This window comes from Chenopodium album, unplaced genomic scaffold (genome assembly GCF_948465745.1).
Source record: "Chenopodium album unplaced genomic scaffold, dcCheAlbu1.1 scaffold_31, whole genome shotgun sequence".
Lineage (NCBI taxonomy): Eukaryota > Viridiplantae > Streptophyta > Magnoliopsida > Caryophyllales > Amaranthaceae > Chenopodium > Chenopodium album.
Genome location: NW_027665251.1, coordinates 263,700 through 282,272, shown reverse-complemented (window position 1 = coordinate 282,272; position 18,573 = coordinate 263,700). Strand labels below are relative to the sequence as shown.

General features: G+C 37.4%; 1 protein-coding gene across 1 annotated transcript; it reads left to right on the top strand.

The window, feature by feature from the left end:
- Window positions 1-15,474: 15,474 nt before the first annotated feature.
- On the top strand, window positions 15,475-18,264 carry LOC145622629 (F-box/LRR-repeat protein At4g14103-like). Its single transcript, XM_081676442.1, has 4 exons — window positions 15,475-15,648; window positions 16,020-17,078; window positions 17,161-17,313; window positions 17,789-18,264. Exons 2-4 carry the CDS (start codon window positions 16,032-16,034, stop codon window positions 18,110-18,112), a joined length of 1,524 nt encoding a protein of 507 aa, XP_081532568.1. The 5' UTR covers window positions 15,475-15,648; window positions 16,020-16,031; the 3' UTR covers window positions 18,113-18,264.
- Window positions 18,265-18,573: the final 309 nt, after the last annotated feature.

Sequence of the window (18,573 nt, the reverse complement as noted above, 5' to 3'; positions counted from 1 at the left end):
CTAAACCCTAAACCCTAAACCCTAAACCCTAAACCCTAAACCCTAAACCCTAAACCCTAAACCCTAAACCCTAAACCCTAAACCCTAAACCCTAAACCCTAAACCCTAAACCCTAAACCCTAAACCCTAAACCCTAAACCCTAAACCCTAAACCCTAAACCCTAAACCCTAAACCCTAAACCCTAAACCCTAAACCCTAAACCCTAAACCCTAAACCCTAAACCCTAAACCCTAAACCCTAAACCCTAAACCCTAAACCCTAAACCCTAAACCCTAAACCCTAAACCCTAAACCCTAAACCCTAAACCCTAAACCCTAAACCCTAAACCCTAAACCCTAAACCCTAAACCCTAAACCCTAAACCCTAAACCCTAAACCCTAAACCCTAAACCCTAAACCCTAAACCCTAAACCCTAAACCCTAAACCCTAAACCCTAAACCCTAAACCCTAAACCCTAAACCCTAAACCCTAAACCCTAAACCCTAAACCCTAAACCCTAAACCCTAAACCCTAAACCCTAAACCCTAAACCCTAAACCCTAAACCCTAAACCCTAAACCCTAAACCCTAAACCCTAAACCCTAAACCCTAAACCCTAAACCCTAAACCCTAAACCCTAAACCCTAAACCCTAAACCCTAAACCCTAAACCCTAAACCCTAAACCCTAAACCCTAAACCCTAAACCCTAAACCCTAAACCCTAAACCCTAAACCCTAAACCCTAAACCCTAAACCCTAAACCCTAAACCCTAAACCCTAAACCCTAAACCCTAAACCCTAAACCCTAAACCCTAAACCCTAAACCCTAAACCCTAAACCCTAAACCCTAAACCCTAAACCCTAAACCCTAAACCCTAAACCCTAAACCCTAAACCCTAAACCCTAAACCCTAAACCCTAAACCCTAAACCCTAAACCCTAAACCCTAAACCCTAAACCCTAAACCCTAAACCCTAAACCCTAAACCCTAAACCCTAAACCCTAAACCCTAAACCCTAAACCCTAAACCCTAAACCCTAAACCCTAAACCCTAAACCCTAAACCCTAAACCCTAAACCCTAAACCCTAAACCCTAAACCCTAAACCCTAAACCCTAAACCCTAAACCCTAAACCCTAAACCCTAAACCCTAAACCCTAAACCCTAAACCCTAAACCCTAAACCCTAAACCCTAAACCCTAAACCCTAAACCCTAAACCCTAAACCCTAAACCCTAAACCCTAAACCCTAAACCCTAAACCCTAAACCCTAAACCCTAAACCCTAAACCCTAAACCCTAAACCCTAAACCCTAAACCCTAAACCCTAAACCCTAAACCCTAAACCCTAAACCCTAAACCCTAAACCCTAAACCCTAAACCCTAAACCCTAAACCCTAAACCCTAAACCCTAAACCCTAAACCCTAAACCCTAAACCCTAAACCCTAAACCCTAAACCCTAAACCCTAAACCCTAAACCCTAAACCCTAAACCCTAAACCCTAAACCCTAAACCCTAAACCCTAAACCCTAAACCCTAAACCCTAAACCCTAAACCCTAAACCCTAAACCCTAAACCCTAAACCCTAAACCCTAAACCCTAAACCCTAAACCCTAAACCCTAAACCCTAAACCCTAAACCCTAAACCCTAAACCCTAAACCCTAAACCCTAAACCCTAAACCCTAAACCCTAAACCCTAAACCCTAAACCCTAAACCCTAAACCCTAAACCCTAAACCCTAAACCCTAAACCCTAAACCCTAAACCCTAAACCCTAAACCCTAAACCCTAAACCCTAAACCCTAAACCCTAAACCCTAAACCCTAAACCCTAAACCCTAAACCCTAAACCCTAAACCCTAAACCCTAAACCCTAAACCCTAAACCCTAAACCCTAAACCCTAAACCCTAAACCCTAAACCCTAAACCCTAAACCCTAAACCCTAAACCCTAAACCCTAAACCCTAAACCCTAAACCCTAAACCCTAAACCCTAAACCCTAAACCCTAAACCCTAAACCCTAAACCCTAAACCCTAAACCCTAAACCCTAAACCCTAAACCCTAAACCCTAAACCCTAAACCCTAAACCCTAAACCCTAAACCCTAAACCCTAAACCCTAAACCCTAAACCCTAAACCCTAAACCCTAAACCCTAAACCCTAAACCCTAAACCCTAAACCCTAAACCCTAAACCCTAAACCCTAAACCCTAAACCCTAAACCCTAAACCCTAAACCCTAAACCCTAAACCCTAAACCCTAAACCCTAAACCCTAAACCCTAAACCCTAAACCCTAAACCCTAAACCCTAAACCCTAAACCCTAAACCCTAAACCCTAAACCCTAAACCCTAAACCCTAAACCCTAAACCCTAAACCCTAAACCCTAAACCCTAAACCCTAAACCCTAAACCCTAAACCCTAAACCCTAAACCCTAAACCCTAAACCCTAAACCCTAAACCCTAAACCCTAAACCCTAAACCCTAAACCCTAAACCCTAAACCCTAAACCCTAAACCCTAAACCCTAAACCCTAAACCCTAAACCCTAAACCCTAAACCCTAAACCCTAAACCCTAAACCCTAAACCCTAAACCCTAAACCCTAAACCCTAAACCCTAAACCCTAAACCCTAAACCCTAAACCCTAAACCCTAAACCCTAAACCCTAAACCCTAAACCCTAAACCCTAAACCCTAAACCCTAAACCCTAAACCCTAAACCCTAAACCCTAAACCCTAAACCCTAAACCCTAAACCCTAAACCCTAAACCCTAAACCCTAAACCCTAAACCCTAAACCCTAAACCCTAAACCCTAAACCCTAAACCCTAAACCCTAAACCCTAAACCCTAAACCCTAAACCCTAAACCCTAAACCCTAAACCCTAAACCCTAAACCCTAAACCCTAAACCCTAAACCCTAAACCCTAAACCCTAAACCCTAAACCCTAAACCCTAAACCCTAAACCCTAAACCCTAAACCCTAAACCCTAAACCCTAAACCCTAAACCCTAAACCCTAAACCCTAAACCCTAAACCCTAAACCCTAAACCCTAAACCCTAAACCCTAAACCCTAAACCCTAAACCCTAAACCCTAAACCCTAAACCCTAAACCCTAAACCCTAAACCCTAAACCCTAAACCCTAAACCCTAAACCCTAAACCCTAAACCCTAAACCCTAAACCCTAAACCCTAAACCCTAAACCCTAAACCCTAAACCCTAAACCCTAAACCCTAAACCCTAAACCCTAAACCCTAAACCCTAAACCCTAAACCCTAAACCCTAAACCCTAAACCCTAAACCCTAAACCCTAAACCCTAAACCCTAAACCCTAAACCCTAAACCCTAAACCCTAAACCCTAAACCCTAAACCCTAAACCCTAAACCCTAAACCCTAAACCCTAAACCCTAAACCCTAAACCCTAAACCCTAAACCCTAAACCCTAAACCCTAAACCCTAAACCCTAAACCCTAAACCCTAAACCCTAAACCCTAAACCCTAAACCCTAAACCCTAAACCCTAAACCCTAAACCCTAAACCCTAAACCCTAAACCCTAAACCCTAAACCCTAAACCCTAAACCCTAAACCCTAAACCCTAAACCCTAAACCCTAAACCCTAAACCCTAAACCCTAAACCCTAAACCCTAAACCCTAAACCCTAAACCCTAAACCCTAAACCCTAAACCCTAAACCCTAAACCCTAAACCCTAAACCCTAAACCCTAAACCCTAAACCCTAAACCCTAAACCCTAAACCCTAAACCCTAAACCCTAAACCCTAAACCCTAAACCCTAAACCCTAAACCCTAAACCCTAAACCCTAAACCCTAAACCCTAAACCCTAAACCCTAAACCCTAAACCCTAAACCCTAAACCCTAAACCCTAAACCCTAAACCCTAAACCCTAAACCCTAAACCCTAAACCCTAAACCCTAAACCCTAAACCCTAAACCCTAAACCCTAAACCCTAAACCCTAAACCCTAAACCCTAAACCCTAAACCCTAAACCCTAAACCCTAAACCCTAAACCCTAAACCCTAAACCCTAAACCCTAAACCCTAAACCCTAAACCCTAAACCCTAAACCCTAAACCCTAAACCCTAAACCCTAAACCCTAAACCCTAAACCCTAAACCCTAAACCCTAAACCCTAAACCCTAAACCCTAAACCCTAAACCCTAAACCCTAAACCCTAAACCCTAAACCCTAAACCCTAAACCCTAAACCCTAAACCCTAAACCCTAAACCCTAAACCCTAAACCCTAAACCCTAAACCCTAAACCCTAAACCCTAAACCCTAAACCCTAAACCCTAAACCCTAAACCCTAAACCCTAAACCCTAAACCCTAAACCCTAAACCCTAAACCCTAAACCCTAAACCCTAAACCCTAAACCCTAAACCCTAAACCCTAAACCCTAAACCCTAAACCCTAAACCCTAAACCCTAAACCCTAAACCCTAAACCCTAAACCCTAAACCCTAAACCCTAAACCCTAAACCCTAAACCCTAAACCCTAAACCCTAAACCCTAAACCCTAAACCCTAAACCCTAAACCCTAAACCCTAAACCCTAAACCCTAAACCCTAAACCCTAAACCCTAAACCCTAAACCCTAAACCCTAAACCCTAAACCCTAAACCCTAAACCCTAAACCCTAAACCCTAAACCCTAAACCCTAAACCCTAAACCCTAAACCCTAAACCCTAAACCCTAAACCCTAAACCCTAAACCCTAAACCCTAAACCCTAAACCCTAAACCCTAAACCCTAAACCCTAAACCCTAAACCCTAAACCCTAAACCCTAAACCCTAAACCCTAAACCCTAAACCCTAAACCCTAAACCCTAAACCCTAAACCCTAAACCCTAAACCCTAAACCCTAAACCCTAAACCCTAAACCCTAAACCCTAAACCCTAAACCCTAAACCCTAAACCCTAAACCCTAAACCCTAAACCCTAAACCCTAAACCCTAAACCCTAAACCCTAAACCCTAAACCCTAAACCCTAAACCCTAAACCCTAAACCCTAAACCCTAAACCCTAAACCCTAAACCCTAAACCCTAAACCCTAAACCCTAAACCCTAAACCCTAAACCCTAAACCCTAAACCCTAAACCCTAAACCCTAAACCCTAAACCCTAAACCCTAAACCCTAAACCCTAAACCCTAAACCCTAAACCCTAAACCCTAAACCCTAAACCCTAAACCCTAAACCCTAAACCCTAAACCCTAAACCCTAAACCCTAAACCCTAAACCCTAAACCCTAAACCCTAAACCCTAAACCCTAAACCCTAAACCCTAAACCCTAAACCCTAAACCCTAAACCCTAAACCCTAAACCCTAAACCCTAAACCCTAAACCCTAAACCCTAAACCCTAAACCCTAAACCCTAAACCCTAAACCCTAAACCCTAAACCCTAAACCCTAAACCCTAAACCCTAAACCCTAAACCCTAAACCCTAAACCCTAAACCCTAAACCCTAAACCCTAAACCCTAAACCCTAAACCCTAAACCCTAAACCCTAAACCCTAAACCCTAAACCCTAAACCCTAAACCCTAAACCCTAAACCCTAAACCCTAAACCCTAAACCCTAAACCCTAAACCCTAAACCCTAAACCCTAAACCCTAAACCCTAAACCCTAAACCCTAAACCCTAAACCCTAAACCCTAAACCCTAAACCCTAAACCCTAAACCCTAAACCCTAAACCCTAAACCCTAAACCCTAAACCCTAAACCCTAAACCCTAAACCCTAAACCCTAAACCCTAAACCCTAAACCCTAAACCCTAAACCCTAAACCCTAAACCCTAAACCCTAAACCCTAAACCCTAAACCCTAAACCCTAAACCCTAAACCCTAAACCCTAAACCCTAAACCCTAAACCCTAAACCCTAAACCCTAAACCCTAAACCCTAAACCCTAAACCCTAAACCCTAAACCCTAAACCCTAAACCCTAAACCCTAAACCCTAAACCCTAAACCCTAAACCCTAAACCCTAAACCCTAAACCCTAAACCCTAAACCCTAAACCCTAAACCCTAAACCCTAAACCCTAAACCCTAAACCCTAAACCCTAAACCCTAAACCCTAAACCCTAAACCCTAAACCCTAAACCCTAAACCCTAAACCCTAAACCCTAAACCCTAAACCCTAAACCCTAAACCCTAAACCCTAAACCCTAAACCCTAAACCCTAAACCCTAAACCCTAAACCCTAAACCCTAAACCCTAAACCCTAAACCCTAAACCCTAAACCCTAAACCCTAAACCCTAAACCCTAAACCCTAAACCCTAAACCCTAAACCCTAAACCCTAAACCCTAAACCCTAAACCCTAAACCCTAAACCCTAAACCCTAAACCCTAAACCCTAAACCCTAAACCCTAAACCCTAAACCCTAAACCCTAAACCCTAAACCCTAAACCCTAAACCCTAAACCCTAAACCCTAAACCCTAAACCCTAAACCCTAAACCCTAAACCCTAAACCCTAAACCCTAAACCCTAAACCCTAAACCCTAAACCCTAAACCCTAAACCCTAAACCCTAAACCCTAAACCCTAAACCCTAAACCCTAAACCCTAAACCCTAAACCCTAAACCCTAAACCCTAAACCCTAAACCCTAAACCCTAAACCCTAAACCCTAAACCCTAAACCCTAAACCCTAAACCCTAAACCCTAAACCCTAAACCCTAAACCCTAAACCCTAAACCCTAAACCCTAAACCCTAAACCCTAAACCCTAAACCCTAAACCCTAAACCCTAAACCCTAAACCCTAAACCCTAAACCCTAAACCCTAAACCCTAAACCCTAAACCCTAAACCCTAAACCCTAAACCCTAAACCCTAAACCCTAAACCCTAAACCCTAAACCCTAAACCCTAAACCCTAAACCCTAAACCCTAAACCCTAAACCCTAAACCCTAAACCCTAAACCCTAAACCCTAAACCCTAAACCCTAAACCCTAAACCCTAAACCCTAAACCCTAAACCCTAAACCCTAAACCCTAAACCCTAAACCCTAAACCCTAAACCCTAAACCCTAAACCCTAAACCCTAAACCCTAAACCCTAAACCCTAAACCCTAAACCCTAAACCCTAAACCCTAAACCCTAAACCCTAAACCCTAAACCCTAAACCCTAAACCCTAAACCCTAAACCCTAAACCCTAAACCCTAAACCCTAAACCCTAAACCCTAAACCCTAAACCCTAAACCCTAAACCCTAAACCCTAAACCCTAAACCCTAAACCCTAAACCCTAAACCCTAAACCCTAAACCCTAAACCCTAAACCCTAAACCCTAAACCCTAAACCCTAAACCCTAAACCCTAAACCCTAAACCCTAAACCCTAAACCCTAAACCCTAAACCCTAAACCCTAAACCCTAAACCCTAAACCCTAAACCCTAAACCCTAAACCCTAAACCCTAAACCCTAAACCCTAAACCCTAAACCCTAAACCCTAAACCCTAAACCCTAAACCCTAAACCCTAAACCCTAAACCCTAAACCCTAAACCCTAAACCCTAAACCCTAAACCCTAAACCCTAAACCCTAAACCCTAAACCCTAAACCCTAAACCCTAAACCCTAAACCCTAAACCCTAAACCCTAAACCCTAAACCCTAAACCCTAAACCCTAAACCCTAAACCCTAAACCCTAAACCCTAAACCCTAAACCCTAAACCCTAAACCCTAAACCCTAAACCCTAAACCCTAAACCCTAAACCCTAAACCCTAAACCCTAAACCCTAAACCCTAAACCCTAAACCCTAAACCCTAAACCCTAAACCCTAAACCCTAAACCCTAAACCCTAAACCCTAAACCCTAAACCCTAAACCCTAAACCCTAAACCCTAAACCCTAAACCCTAAACCCTAAACCCTAAACCCTAAACCCTAAACCCTAAACCCTAAACCCTAAACCCTAAACCCTAAACCCTAAACCCTAAACCCTAAACCCTAAACCCTAAACCCTAAACCCTAAACCCTAAACCCTAAACCCTAAACCCTAAACCCTAAACCCTAAACCCTAAACCCTAAACCCTAAACCCTAAACCCTAAACCCTAAACCCTAAACCCTAAACCCTAAACCCTAAACCCTAAACCCTAAACCCTAAACCCTAAACCCTAAACCCTAAACCCTAAACCCTAAACCCTAAACCCTAAACCCTAAACCCTAAACCCTAAACCCTAAACCCTAAACCCTAAACCCTAAACCCTAAACCCTAAACCCTAAACCCTAAACCCTAAACCCTAAACCCTAAACCCTAAACCCTAAACCCTAAACCCTAAACCCTAAACCCTAAACCCTAAACCCTAAACCCTAAACCCTAAACCCTAAACCCTAAACCCTAAACCCTAAACCCTAAACCCTAAACCCTAAACCCTAAACCCTAAACCCTAAACCCTAAACCCTAAACCCTAAACCCTAAACCCTAAACCCTAAACCCTAAACCCTAAACCCTAAACCCTAAACCCTAAACCCTAAACCCTAAACCCTAAACCCTAAACCCTAAACCCTAAACCCTAAACCCTAAACCCTAAACCCTAAACCCTAAACCCTAAACCCTAAACCCTAAACCCTAAACCCTAAACCCTAAACCCTAAACCCTAAACCCTAAACCCTAAACCCTAAACCCTAAACCCTAAACCCTAAACCCTAAACCCTAAACCCTAAACCCTAAACCCTAAACCCTAAACCCTAAACCCTAAACCCTAAACCCTAAACCCTAAACCCTAAACCCTAAACCCTAAACCCTAAACCCTAAACCCTAAACCCTAAACCCTAAACCCTAAACCCTAAACCCTAAACCCTAAACCCTAAACCCTAAACCCTAAACCCTAAACCCTAAACCCTAAACCCTAAACCCTAAACCCTAAACCCTAAACCCTAAACCCTAAACCCTAAACCCTAAACCCTAAACCCTAAACCCTAAACCCTAAACCCTAAACCCTAAACCCTAAACCCTAAACCCTAAACCCTAAACCCTAAACCCTAAACCCTAAACCCTAAACCCTAAACCCTAAACCCTAAACCCTAAACCCTAAACCCTAAACCCTAAACCCTAAACCCTAAACCCTAAACCCTAAACCCTAAACCCTAAACCCTAAACCCTAAACCCTAAACCCTAAACCCTAAACCCTAAACCCTAAACCCTAAACCCTAAACCCTAAACCCTAAACCCTAAACCCTAAACCCTAAACCCTAAACCCTAAACCCTAAACCCTAAACCCTAAACCCTAAACCCTAAACCCTAAACCCTAAACCCTAAACCCTAAACCCTAAACCCTAAACCCTAAACCCTAAACCCTAAACCCTAAACCCTAAACCCTAAACCCTAAACCCTAAACCCTAAACCCTAAACCCTAAACCCTAAACCCTAAACCCTAAACCCTAAACCCTAAACCCTAAACCCTAAACCCTAAACCCTAAACCCTAAACCCTAAACCCTAAACCCTAAACCCTAAACCCTAAACCCTAAACCCTAAACCCTAAACCCTAAACCCTAAACCCTAAACCCTAAACCCTAAACCCTAAACCCTAAACCCTAAACCCTAAACCCTAAACCCTAAACCCTAAACCCTAAACCCTAAACCCTAAACCCTAAACCCTAAACCCTAAACCCTAAACCCTAAACCCTAAACCCTAAACCCTAAACCCTAAACCCTAAACCCTAAACCCTAAACCCTAAACCCTAAACCCTAAACCCTAAACCCTAAACCCTAAACCCTAAACCCTAAACCCTAAACCCTAAACCCTAAACCCTAAACCCTAAACCCTAAACCCTAAACCCTAAACCCTAAACCCTAAACCCTAAACCCTAAACCCTTAACCCTTAACCCTTAACCCTAAACCCTAAACCCTTAACCCTAAACCCTAAACCCTTAACCCTAAACCCTAAACCATAAACCCTTAACCCTAAACCCTAAACCCTAAACCCTAAACCCTAAACCATAAACCCTTAACCCTTAACCCTAAACCCTAAACCCTAAACCCTAAACCCTAAACCCCTTAACCCTAAACCCTAACCCCTAAACCCTTAACCCTAAACCCTAAACCCTTAACCCTAAACCCTTAACCCTAAACCCTAAACCCTTAACCCTAAACCCTTAACCCTAAACCCTAAACCCTAAACCCTAAATGAAAAGGTTACAACCATAATATTACATTACAAACAAAAAGGAAACAATAACAATTGGCATTGAATAGGAAGTCAAATAGGGGGCAGAGATACAGAATCGAGAGATTGCAAATGGTGAACCATCTAGTATCTAAAGCAGATGAACTTTTACTACTAGAAGATAAACAAAATACATCCAACTTAACGAAAAATGCCCAACATGATAAACAGTGCAATAATTGGATATAGAAACAACTCTAGTCAATTTGCCTTTGTACTAGTGTTAAAAAAATTTAGTCCAGGAGTTTTCTGTGACAATGGCCCATTCCACTCAAATTAATGCAACAGTAGTCTATTTTTTAAATATAATCCAAACAGAAAAATAGAAAAAAAAAAAGAAAAAAAAAAATTGGGGCTACTATCAGAATTCAATGAGGTAATTCCCGACTCCAAGATATTTTGGGAACTTCCTCCTTTTCAAACGTAAAAATCTTGAATTTTGGTATCAAACTGTTGATTATAATTAAAACATTTTCATATATTTTATTTTATGATTAGAATTACACTAAATGAGACTTGCTTATCCAAGCTCAAATGAGCTCTGGAGACCATATTCTTAACTCCTTAAGAGGTGGAGGCAACCATGAAATCAATGCAGGATTAATTACAACAGCTACAATTAGAATGCTACAGATGTGAAGCTTTGATTTCAATTATGCATCATTACCCCCCACAAAGGATTAATTACAAGATAATTATATTCCTAGGTAAAACTTAAACTGCAGAGACTTCATAATGGAATCAACATGAGTTCAGCCATACCCAAAGGTCGGCACACAGGAAGAATCTAACAAGCATGACTTAAGGCCTATGAAGCAAAAAGAAAAAGTATTCAATATGGAAAGACATGGTGGGTTCTAACATTAGGTGGGCATCACCCTCTAAAGAACCATGATATAAAAAAAATATTCATAATGGAAAACTAGGGTGGATTCTCACTCTAGGTGTGCACCATCCTCTTGAGAACCATGTTTAAATATAACATTTAAGGATGGGGAGACAGTTATTAACCAAAGCACTACAACATAGATACCTTAATTCTCCTCAAAATACATAGCAGAGAAGATTCCACATCAATAAAGTTATTGAAAGACCGGTTATAAGGAATGAAGAAACCAAAGGCATACTGAGAAAAGTTACCATGAGAAGGACTTGGCATATTGATATTACAATTACTCCTTGACTGCCTGCTAAGTGGAGTCCTAGAATGCCAAGATAGTCAAGTGTCTCTCCCTGAAGAATTTCACAAAATTATTCAGCAGCAGCCGAAAGGACATTTAGTGCATTGACAAAGACAAAAAAGTTGGAAATGTGCACTATCTTATAAATGAGTGAATAACTCAAAGTTTATAGTACACAAGTAAAAACCATATTTGTACAGGCCAGCAGGGGCATTCAGCATTGACATGAATGGTTTCAAGATTTTCAACATTCACTTGGGTTGGAGGGGGGGGGGCCTTGATGATGATGGATTGGATCGGGATCAATCTCTTTAGCACCCCTTTTGTATTGCCAGTTTCAAGTCTATAAAATTCAGACAAAGAAGTAATTTCGAATGTTGGTGGTTCAACAATATAACAAATTTACATAGCATGAACCAAAACTTTACCCCCATTACTTCTCTGCAATCTCTCGTCAAATGCTTAGGCCAAGCAACTTCATCCTTCCTCACCAAAAATCCTCCATTCTCCATCATGACACATGCACCCTATGTTACTCGCTTGTATTGTTGTACAATAAATCCACCTCAAGTACCCATATAATTCTACTCCGTGATAAAAATGACAAAGTCTCAACACCTTTTCCTATGTTACATGCTTGTATTGTTGTACATTTTGTTATGGACTGACTGAACCACAAACACAACACTCACAAGATAGCAGCAAGCAAGAGATTAATTTTGCATTAATAAGGAATAATTTCAAGGGAACAAAATAACTTGATAGCTTTAGCCTATCACTCTCTAACCAAGATACAACTTGAGGTTGTCAATCTCAGGGTCACACTTTCAATAATAAAAAAGACATACCCTTCCTTTCCTACCCTATTCTTTATACTACCTTCGTTAACAGTTATTTGCAACATTTACCAAAAACAGGTGCAAACTATTATTTGCAACAAAACTATTTTATTCTTAATATAGTAACTTTTTATGACAAAATGACCAAAATATCCTCATTTAAAAATTCGTATTGAATGGTGATTTCAAGTGTTGTGGTTGGAAATTGAGAGAGCAACAGGTGGAATTGAGAGGAAGAAGAGAGAAATTTGTTTGTACTCGTGCGCTCATGGTTGTGTTCTTTTTTTTTTTTTTTTTTCAAACTAGAATGTATCCATGCAAATGCACGAGATATTGTTTTGAACAGATTGGTGTAAGATTTGTTAATTTTATTTTTCTTAATTTGTATTGGTTTGGTTGGTTTTTTTATATTTTTGCTTTTTTGGAGGGATTATTATCTTAGGGTAGTTATTGAATGATTTTGAAGGAATTAAGGTAGTTTTTTGAGGGATTGCATAAAATTGCCTTGTTGGGGTTTTGGAGTGATGTGGATCTAGTTTTTTGGCTGAACTATGCTCTTATTTGTTATTTTACCAAAAGAACAATGGTAACCCTTTGTTTAGTGAAATTACTACATTTCATATTCGAAGTTTCTAGGTAGTCAAACTCATGATGATTGATCTAGTATTGGACTCGAACAATGCTTAAGGATGTTACATGGCCAACCATTTTGATTTTATGGAAGTTATAACTTTATTAGAAAGAATAATGAGAACTCTTTAAAAAAAATTAAGTAGAATAGTCATAAATATTATTCCCTCCGTCCTATATTAGTCGTAAAAGTTTGACCGGCACAAGATTTTAGACAATGTAATTGACTTATTTTTTTTTTTTTAGTAGGGTAGTTGATAGTGAGGTATTTTTTTATTGCAATTAGTGAAATATGGGTCATTTGCCTTTTGAGTATGTGAATGAGGGGTTTCTTTTTTAATGTATTTTTAGAAAGTAGTGAATAAAGTGGGTCTTAATGTATGAGAGATAAATAATAAAAAACATGTAGGACCATTCCATTTAAGAGTAATATGAGACCGATGAATAAGGAATATGTTGCAAGTAATGTGGGACAGAGGGAGTAGCCTATTATTAATTTGTTAAAAATCGATTTGACCTGAGACACGACCCGAGCTAAACTTGATCACAGCGGAATAGAAATCGATCTAGAAAGACCTTGAATTGTTATTTAAGAAACACACTTCAAACCCAGGAATTATGATGACGTCCCGAAACTCGAACCTACCCGGTAAAGACAACGTAAATATGCTCTTTACGCGGACCCCGAACCCAACCTGACCGAAATTCGACCCGATAAATCTGTTTGACATGTCTACCTATAAGGCAAGTGGGTGCATCATATAGTAATGTTAGTTAAATATGTGTGCACGGATGATCGATGATGAACTTATTTGCATAATATGAATAGGTACTAATTTCTATATTATTTTAGATTAATTATCTTTAAAAATTTGTAACCAAATAAGATGATATGAAAATATATGATTGAAATTTGCACTAATAATATTATACACTACAACTCAAATGTTCTAAACCAACTTAGGCCTCGTTCTTTAGAGCTGCTCTACTCTGCTCTGCTTCAATCTGCTCTGCTCTGCTGAAATCTGCTCTGCTTAAAAATAATACTTAATATTGAATTATTATAATAATAATTAATATTTAATAGTAATAATAAATATTTAATTTTAAAAAATAATAATAATTAATATTTATTAATAATAATAAATATTTAATATTTAATAATAATAATATTATTAAAAATTAATATTTAATAATAATAATAATAAATTATATTTAATAATAATAATAATAATATTTAATATTTAATAATAATAATTAATAATTAATAATTAATAATAATAATATTAATAATAATTATTATAATATTAATAATAATAATAGTAATAATAATAATGATTATAATAATGATAATAACAGTAATAATAATACTTATAATTAATAATATTAGTTATAATAATAGTAATAATTGATTTTTATAATAAAAATTAATATTTAAAGATAATAACTATATTTAAAGATAATACTAATTATTAATTTTAATAATAATAATAATAAAATAATATTTATTAATTTTTAATAATAATAAAAATAATAATTAAATAATATTTAATAATACTAATAATAATAATTATAATTAATATAATAATAATAATAATTAATATTTTATAATAAAATTCAATGATTATAATAATAATGCGATAATATTAATAATAGTAATAATTGTAGTAGTAGTAGTAGTAGTAGTAATAATCATAATAATTAATATTTAATAATAATAAAAAATAATTACTATTATTATTATAGTATTAGTAGTAGTAGTAGTAGTAGTAGTAGTAATAATAATAATAATAATAATAATAATAATAATAATAATAATAATAATAATAATAATAATAATAATAAATAATAAATAATAATAATAATAATAAATAATAATAATAATAATAAATAATAAATAATAATAATAATAATAATAGTTATAGTAATAAAATAATAATAATAATCATAATAATAATAATAAAATCTGCTCTGCTCTGCTCGGCTTGGCTCTGCTCTACTTCAATCTGCTCTGATCTGTTGAAATCTGTTCTGCTCTGCTGAAATTTGCTCTGCTCTACTCTGCTGAAATATGTTCTACTCTGCTAGAAGCTCAAAAGAACATGGCCTAACTTTGGAATATTCGTAACTAAATTAGTAACATATAGTACTTCCAAATATAAAAGATATTTTTGTTGTTTGTTAGAACATATCGGATATTGTTTTAAAGTATTTTTCAATACGAATCTAACAAAACAAAAATTATAAATTTATAATATCAGGTCTAAAAATTATGATAGTTTTTAAAATACGTGAAACATTAGTAGTTTATATATACCCAAACTCTAATACTATATTTACCCTAATAGAATTATACATTAAATTTGATTACATGACACAACAAGAATTGCATAAAATTGTTTAATTGAGATTTAGAACTGATGAAGTTAAAACATGTATTCCTATTATAACAAGGATAAAGGAAATAGTGTGAACGCGAGTCACAGCGAAAAACTTCCTTTATCCTTGTTATAATAGGAATACATGTTTTGAGTGAAAAACTTCCTCCCTACTTCCTCAGTCCCTACAGTATATATATATATATATATATATATATATATATATATATATATATATATATATATATATATATATATGTGTGTGTGTGTGTATTTTGAGTGAAAAACTTCCTCCCTACTTCCTCAGTCCCTACAGTATTCGATTGGCGAGTCCAAAATTTTGCATTCTGACAACATTGTTTGCAATTGGATTGCTTATTCCAGATGTGATATTTGGAGGGATAGAGAGAATTAGTGCTCTAATTTTTGAAGAGGAAACCCAAACTTGCAGCAAATCACACCACCTCGTATATTTCTATCCTCACACTTGATTGATTAATTGATTCCTTGCTTGCTTAATTCTTGTTACTTGTATTTAGTTAATTTATTGATTGATTGCTGAATTCTTATAATTTGCTTTATTGATTGGTTGGTTGGTTGCTTGCTTGCTTAGTTCTTGTTACTCGTATTTAATTAATTAATTGATTGATTGCTTGGTTCTTGTTGTTTGCTTAATTGATTGTTTCATTCTTTTCTTAATTATTCAGCCTGCCTGCCTGCCTTCTCTGATTAAACCAGGGAATCAGTTTATGTTTATGAGTAGTATTTTATTAAGCAGGGAATCGACTAGTATTTTATTGTTAATCAGATTATTAAGCATGGATCTTTTGTCTTCCAGCACGCACCTTCAATGGATTGGAGCTTGATATCATGCACTACCACATTACAGGATGTGAGAAATCACAGTGAAAGCCTACTAATAGATAGGCTAACTACTTTGCCTGATGAGTTATTGATTCGGATACTTTCTTTGCTTCCCACCAAGGATGCTGCCGTTATGTGCGTCTTGTCCAAGAGAATGAGGCGTATTTTCCCTTTCATTACGACCCTTGATTTTGATGATTCACCTATATCTCATTGCTTGAAACATCCCTACGCAATCCATCGTTTCCCCACTTTTGTCACCTTTGTGGGGACTGTCCTCCAAGCTTACCAGTCTCAGTATCTCACCAAGTTTAGATTTCAAGTGGGCAGGGACTTTGTCACCAGGTACTTTCAAGGTTGCAATGGAATTCATCGTGGATGTGACGTAGGTTGTTTGCCTGACTTGCAATCCACGCAAATCAATGCCTTGATCTCTTTTCCATTTACTCGTTGTGGTCTAAGGGAGCTTGACTTCCGCTTTCACGTGAGGGAACCAGGTGATTGTCAGCTGCCCTCGGAAATTTTCACATGTGAGACGTTGGAGGTGTTGAGGCTTGATGTCAACCTTGGTCTTGATCTGGCTTACACCATGCCGTCCTTTCGTCTTCCAAACTTGAAATTACTCCACCTCCGTGCGGCTCTCATATCTGAAGATTACTTTGTGACGAGGCTGGTTTCAAGCTGTCCTTTGCTTGAAGACCTCACTGTGGAAGCCTGTTGGGACCGTGTCCATACCACAAGTATCTCTTCGCCTTCTCTTCGGAGATTGTGTATAAGAAAACATGAACTTGATATCTATGATAACTCTGCATTTGTGAGTATCCATACTCCTAATTTGGAGTATTTTGAGTACTATGATAATTTAGCACTACAGTACTCTATCCCAAACATGGACTGGCTTGTTAAAGCAGACATCAACATTGGAAACGACTTGTTAGAGGAAGAATTTGAGGAATCTTGTTGGCAAATGCTAAACTTCATCAGACCCTTGGCTAATGTTCAACATTTATCTCTGACCGGCTCGTGCACAGAGGTTTGTCTCAGTTTCTAAATCTGTTGTAGGAAACAATTTGATAAAGTGTTGACTGACTGCTTGTTAACCTTTTTGGTTGAAGGATCTAGACGTTCATGGAGTAGAGGATCAACTGCCCGTGTTTCCTAATTTGAAACACTTGGAGCTGGGTTATAGCGGATATAACTATTGGGATAAAGTGTTGTTGGCATTCCTTAATCGTTCACCCCTCTTAGAAACACTTATCTTTCCACAGGTTAGTGTCTATGGTTTCTTGATCTCTTAGGCGCACTTCAGTTCACCTGATTTTTGCTAATCACAACTGATTATTATTCATTGAAACTTTTTTTAATTGATTAAAATTGATTGTTACTAATTAAAACTATTTTTTGCTAATTTACTTGTGTTTTAATGTATGAGGTTACTCATTTTTACTGATTACAATTGAATAAAATCGATATTTACTCATTACATTCTTCATTTATCGATTAAATATGATTTTTGCTGAATAATTAATTTTTTAAGGTGAATGAATAAGACTTTAGGCTTTATTATATTTGACTTATAATATCTAAACTTATATTGAAATAAACCTTAGTTTCACTGTAAAATAATTAAATAAGTAAAAATAAGTTGAATAAATATATTGGGAGTTTTTTATAATTATAAAACATGGTATGGTTTTTGGCATTGGCGTGACCGTGTTTCTTTGACTCTCATTTACTTTGTAGGGAATAATTAGAAGCTTTGAACAAGAAGCTTTAGATGAATTTAATTTGCAATCACTGATGATGGAGCGAGAGTTTTTCAGAACAATTCTAGCAAATGCTCCTTGGTGTTGTAGGTCTTATCTTAAAAGAATTGTGATTAAGACCTACTCTGGAACAGATCGGGAAGTGAATTTGATACAATTTCTCCTCAGACACGCATCAGTTTTGGAGGAATTGATCTTATTTCGGAATGATCGGGATTTTGTTGTAGATCATATGACACTTGAGAGCACATTGCAGAATTTACCAAGAGCTTCGGTCAACTGTTTAATTCAAGTGCAGTGATCAGTTTGAACTAATCATGGCATATCATAATTTTATTTAATTTTGGTATTAGTTATAATTTGTCGTATTTAAATTAATAATTTGTTGGTGAATGCTTTTGGAGTAGAACTCAAAAAATTTGTTGATGAGTGCTTTTTGAGGACGACGTATGATGTGTGCCCTTCTAAATTTTCTCTTTGGTGGAAAACATACCAAGTAAAATGATAAAACGAAGAAACTAGGTCCCTCTACTAGCATGTATTGCTAGGTAATGGACACCTTATAATAGAATCTCTACTTCCATATTGGTACAAAAAGACAACTTTTTTTTTAACTACTGTAAACCTTTTTACTTTTCAGAATTTTTACCTATTTACTCTTTTTCTTATTGTTATTTTGGCCAAATTTTAATTACACCCTTTTCAGTGGTAAAAAATAATTTAATTAAATGCGGAGTGTTCTTTTTTCTAGGATATGAATGA

Coding starts and splice junctions, on each gene's coding strand:
- LOC145622629 (XM_081676442.1), top strand. CDS start 16,032: ATGGATTGGAGCTTGATATCATGCACTACCACATTACAGGATGTGAGA. Junction 17,079..17,160: donor TGACCGGCTCGTGCACAGAG/GTTTGTCTCAGT, acceptor TTTTGGTTGAAG/GATCTAGACGTTCATGGAGT. Junction 17,314..17,788: donor AAACACTTATCTTTCCACAG/GTTAGTGTCTAT, acceptor TTTACTTTGTAG/GGAATAATTAGAAGCTTTGA.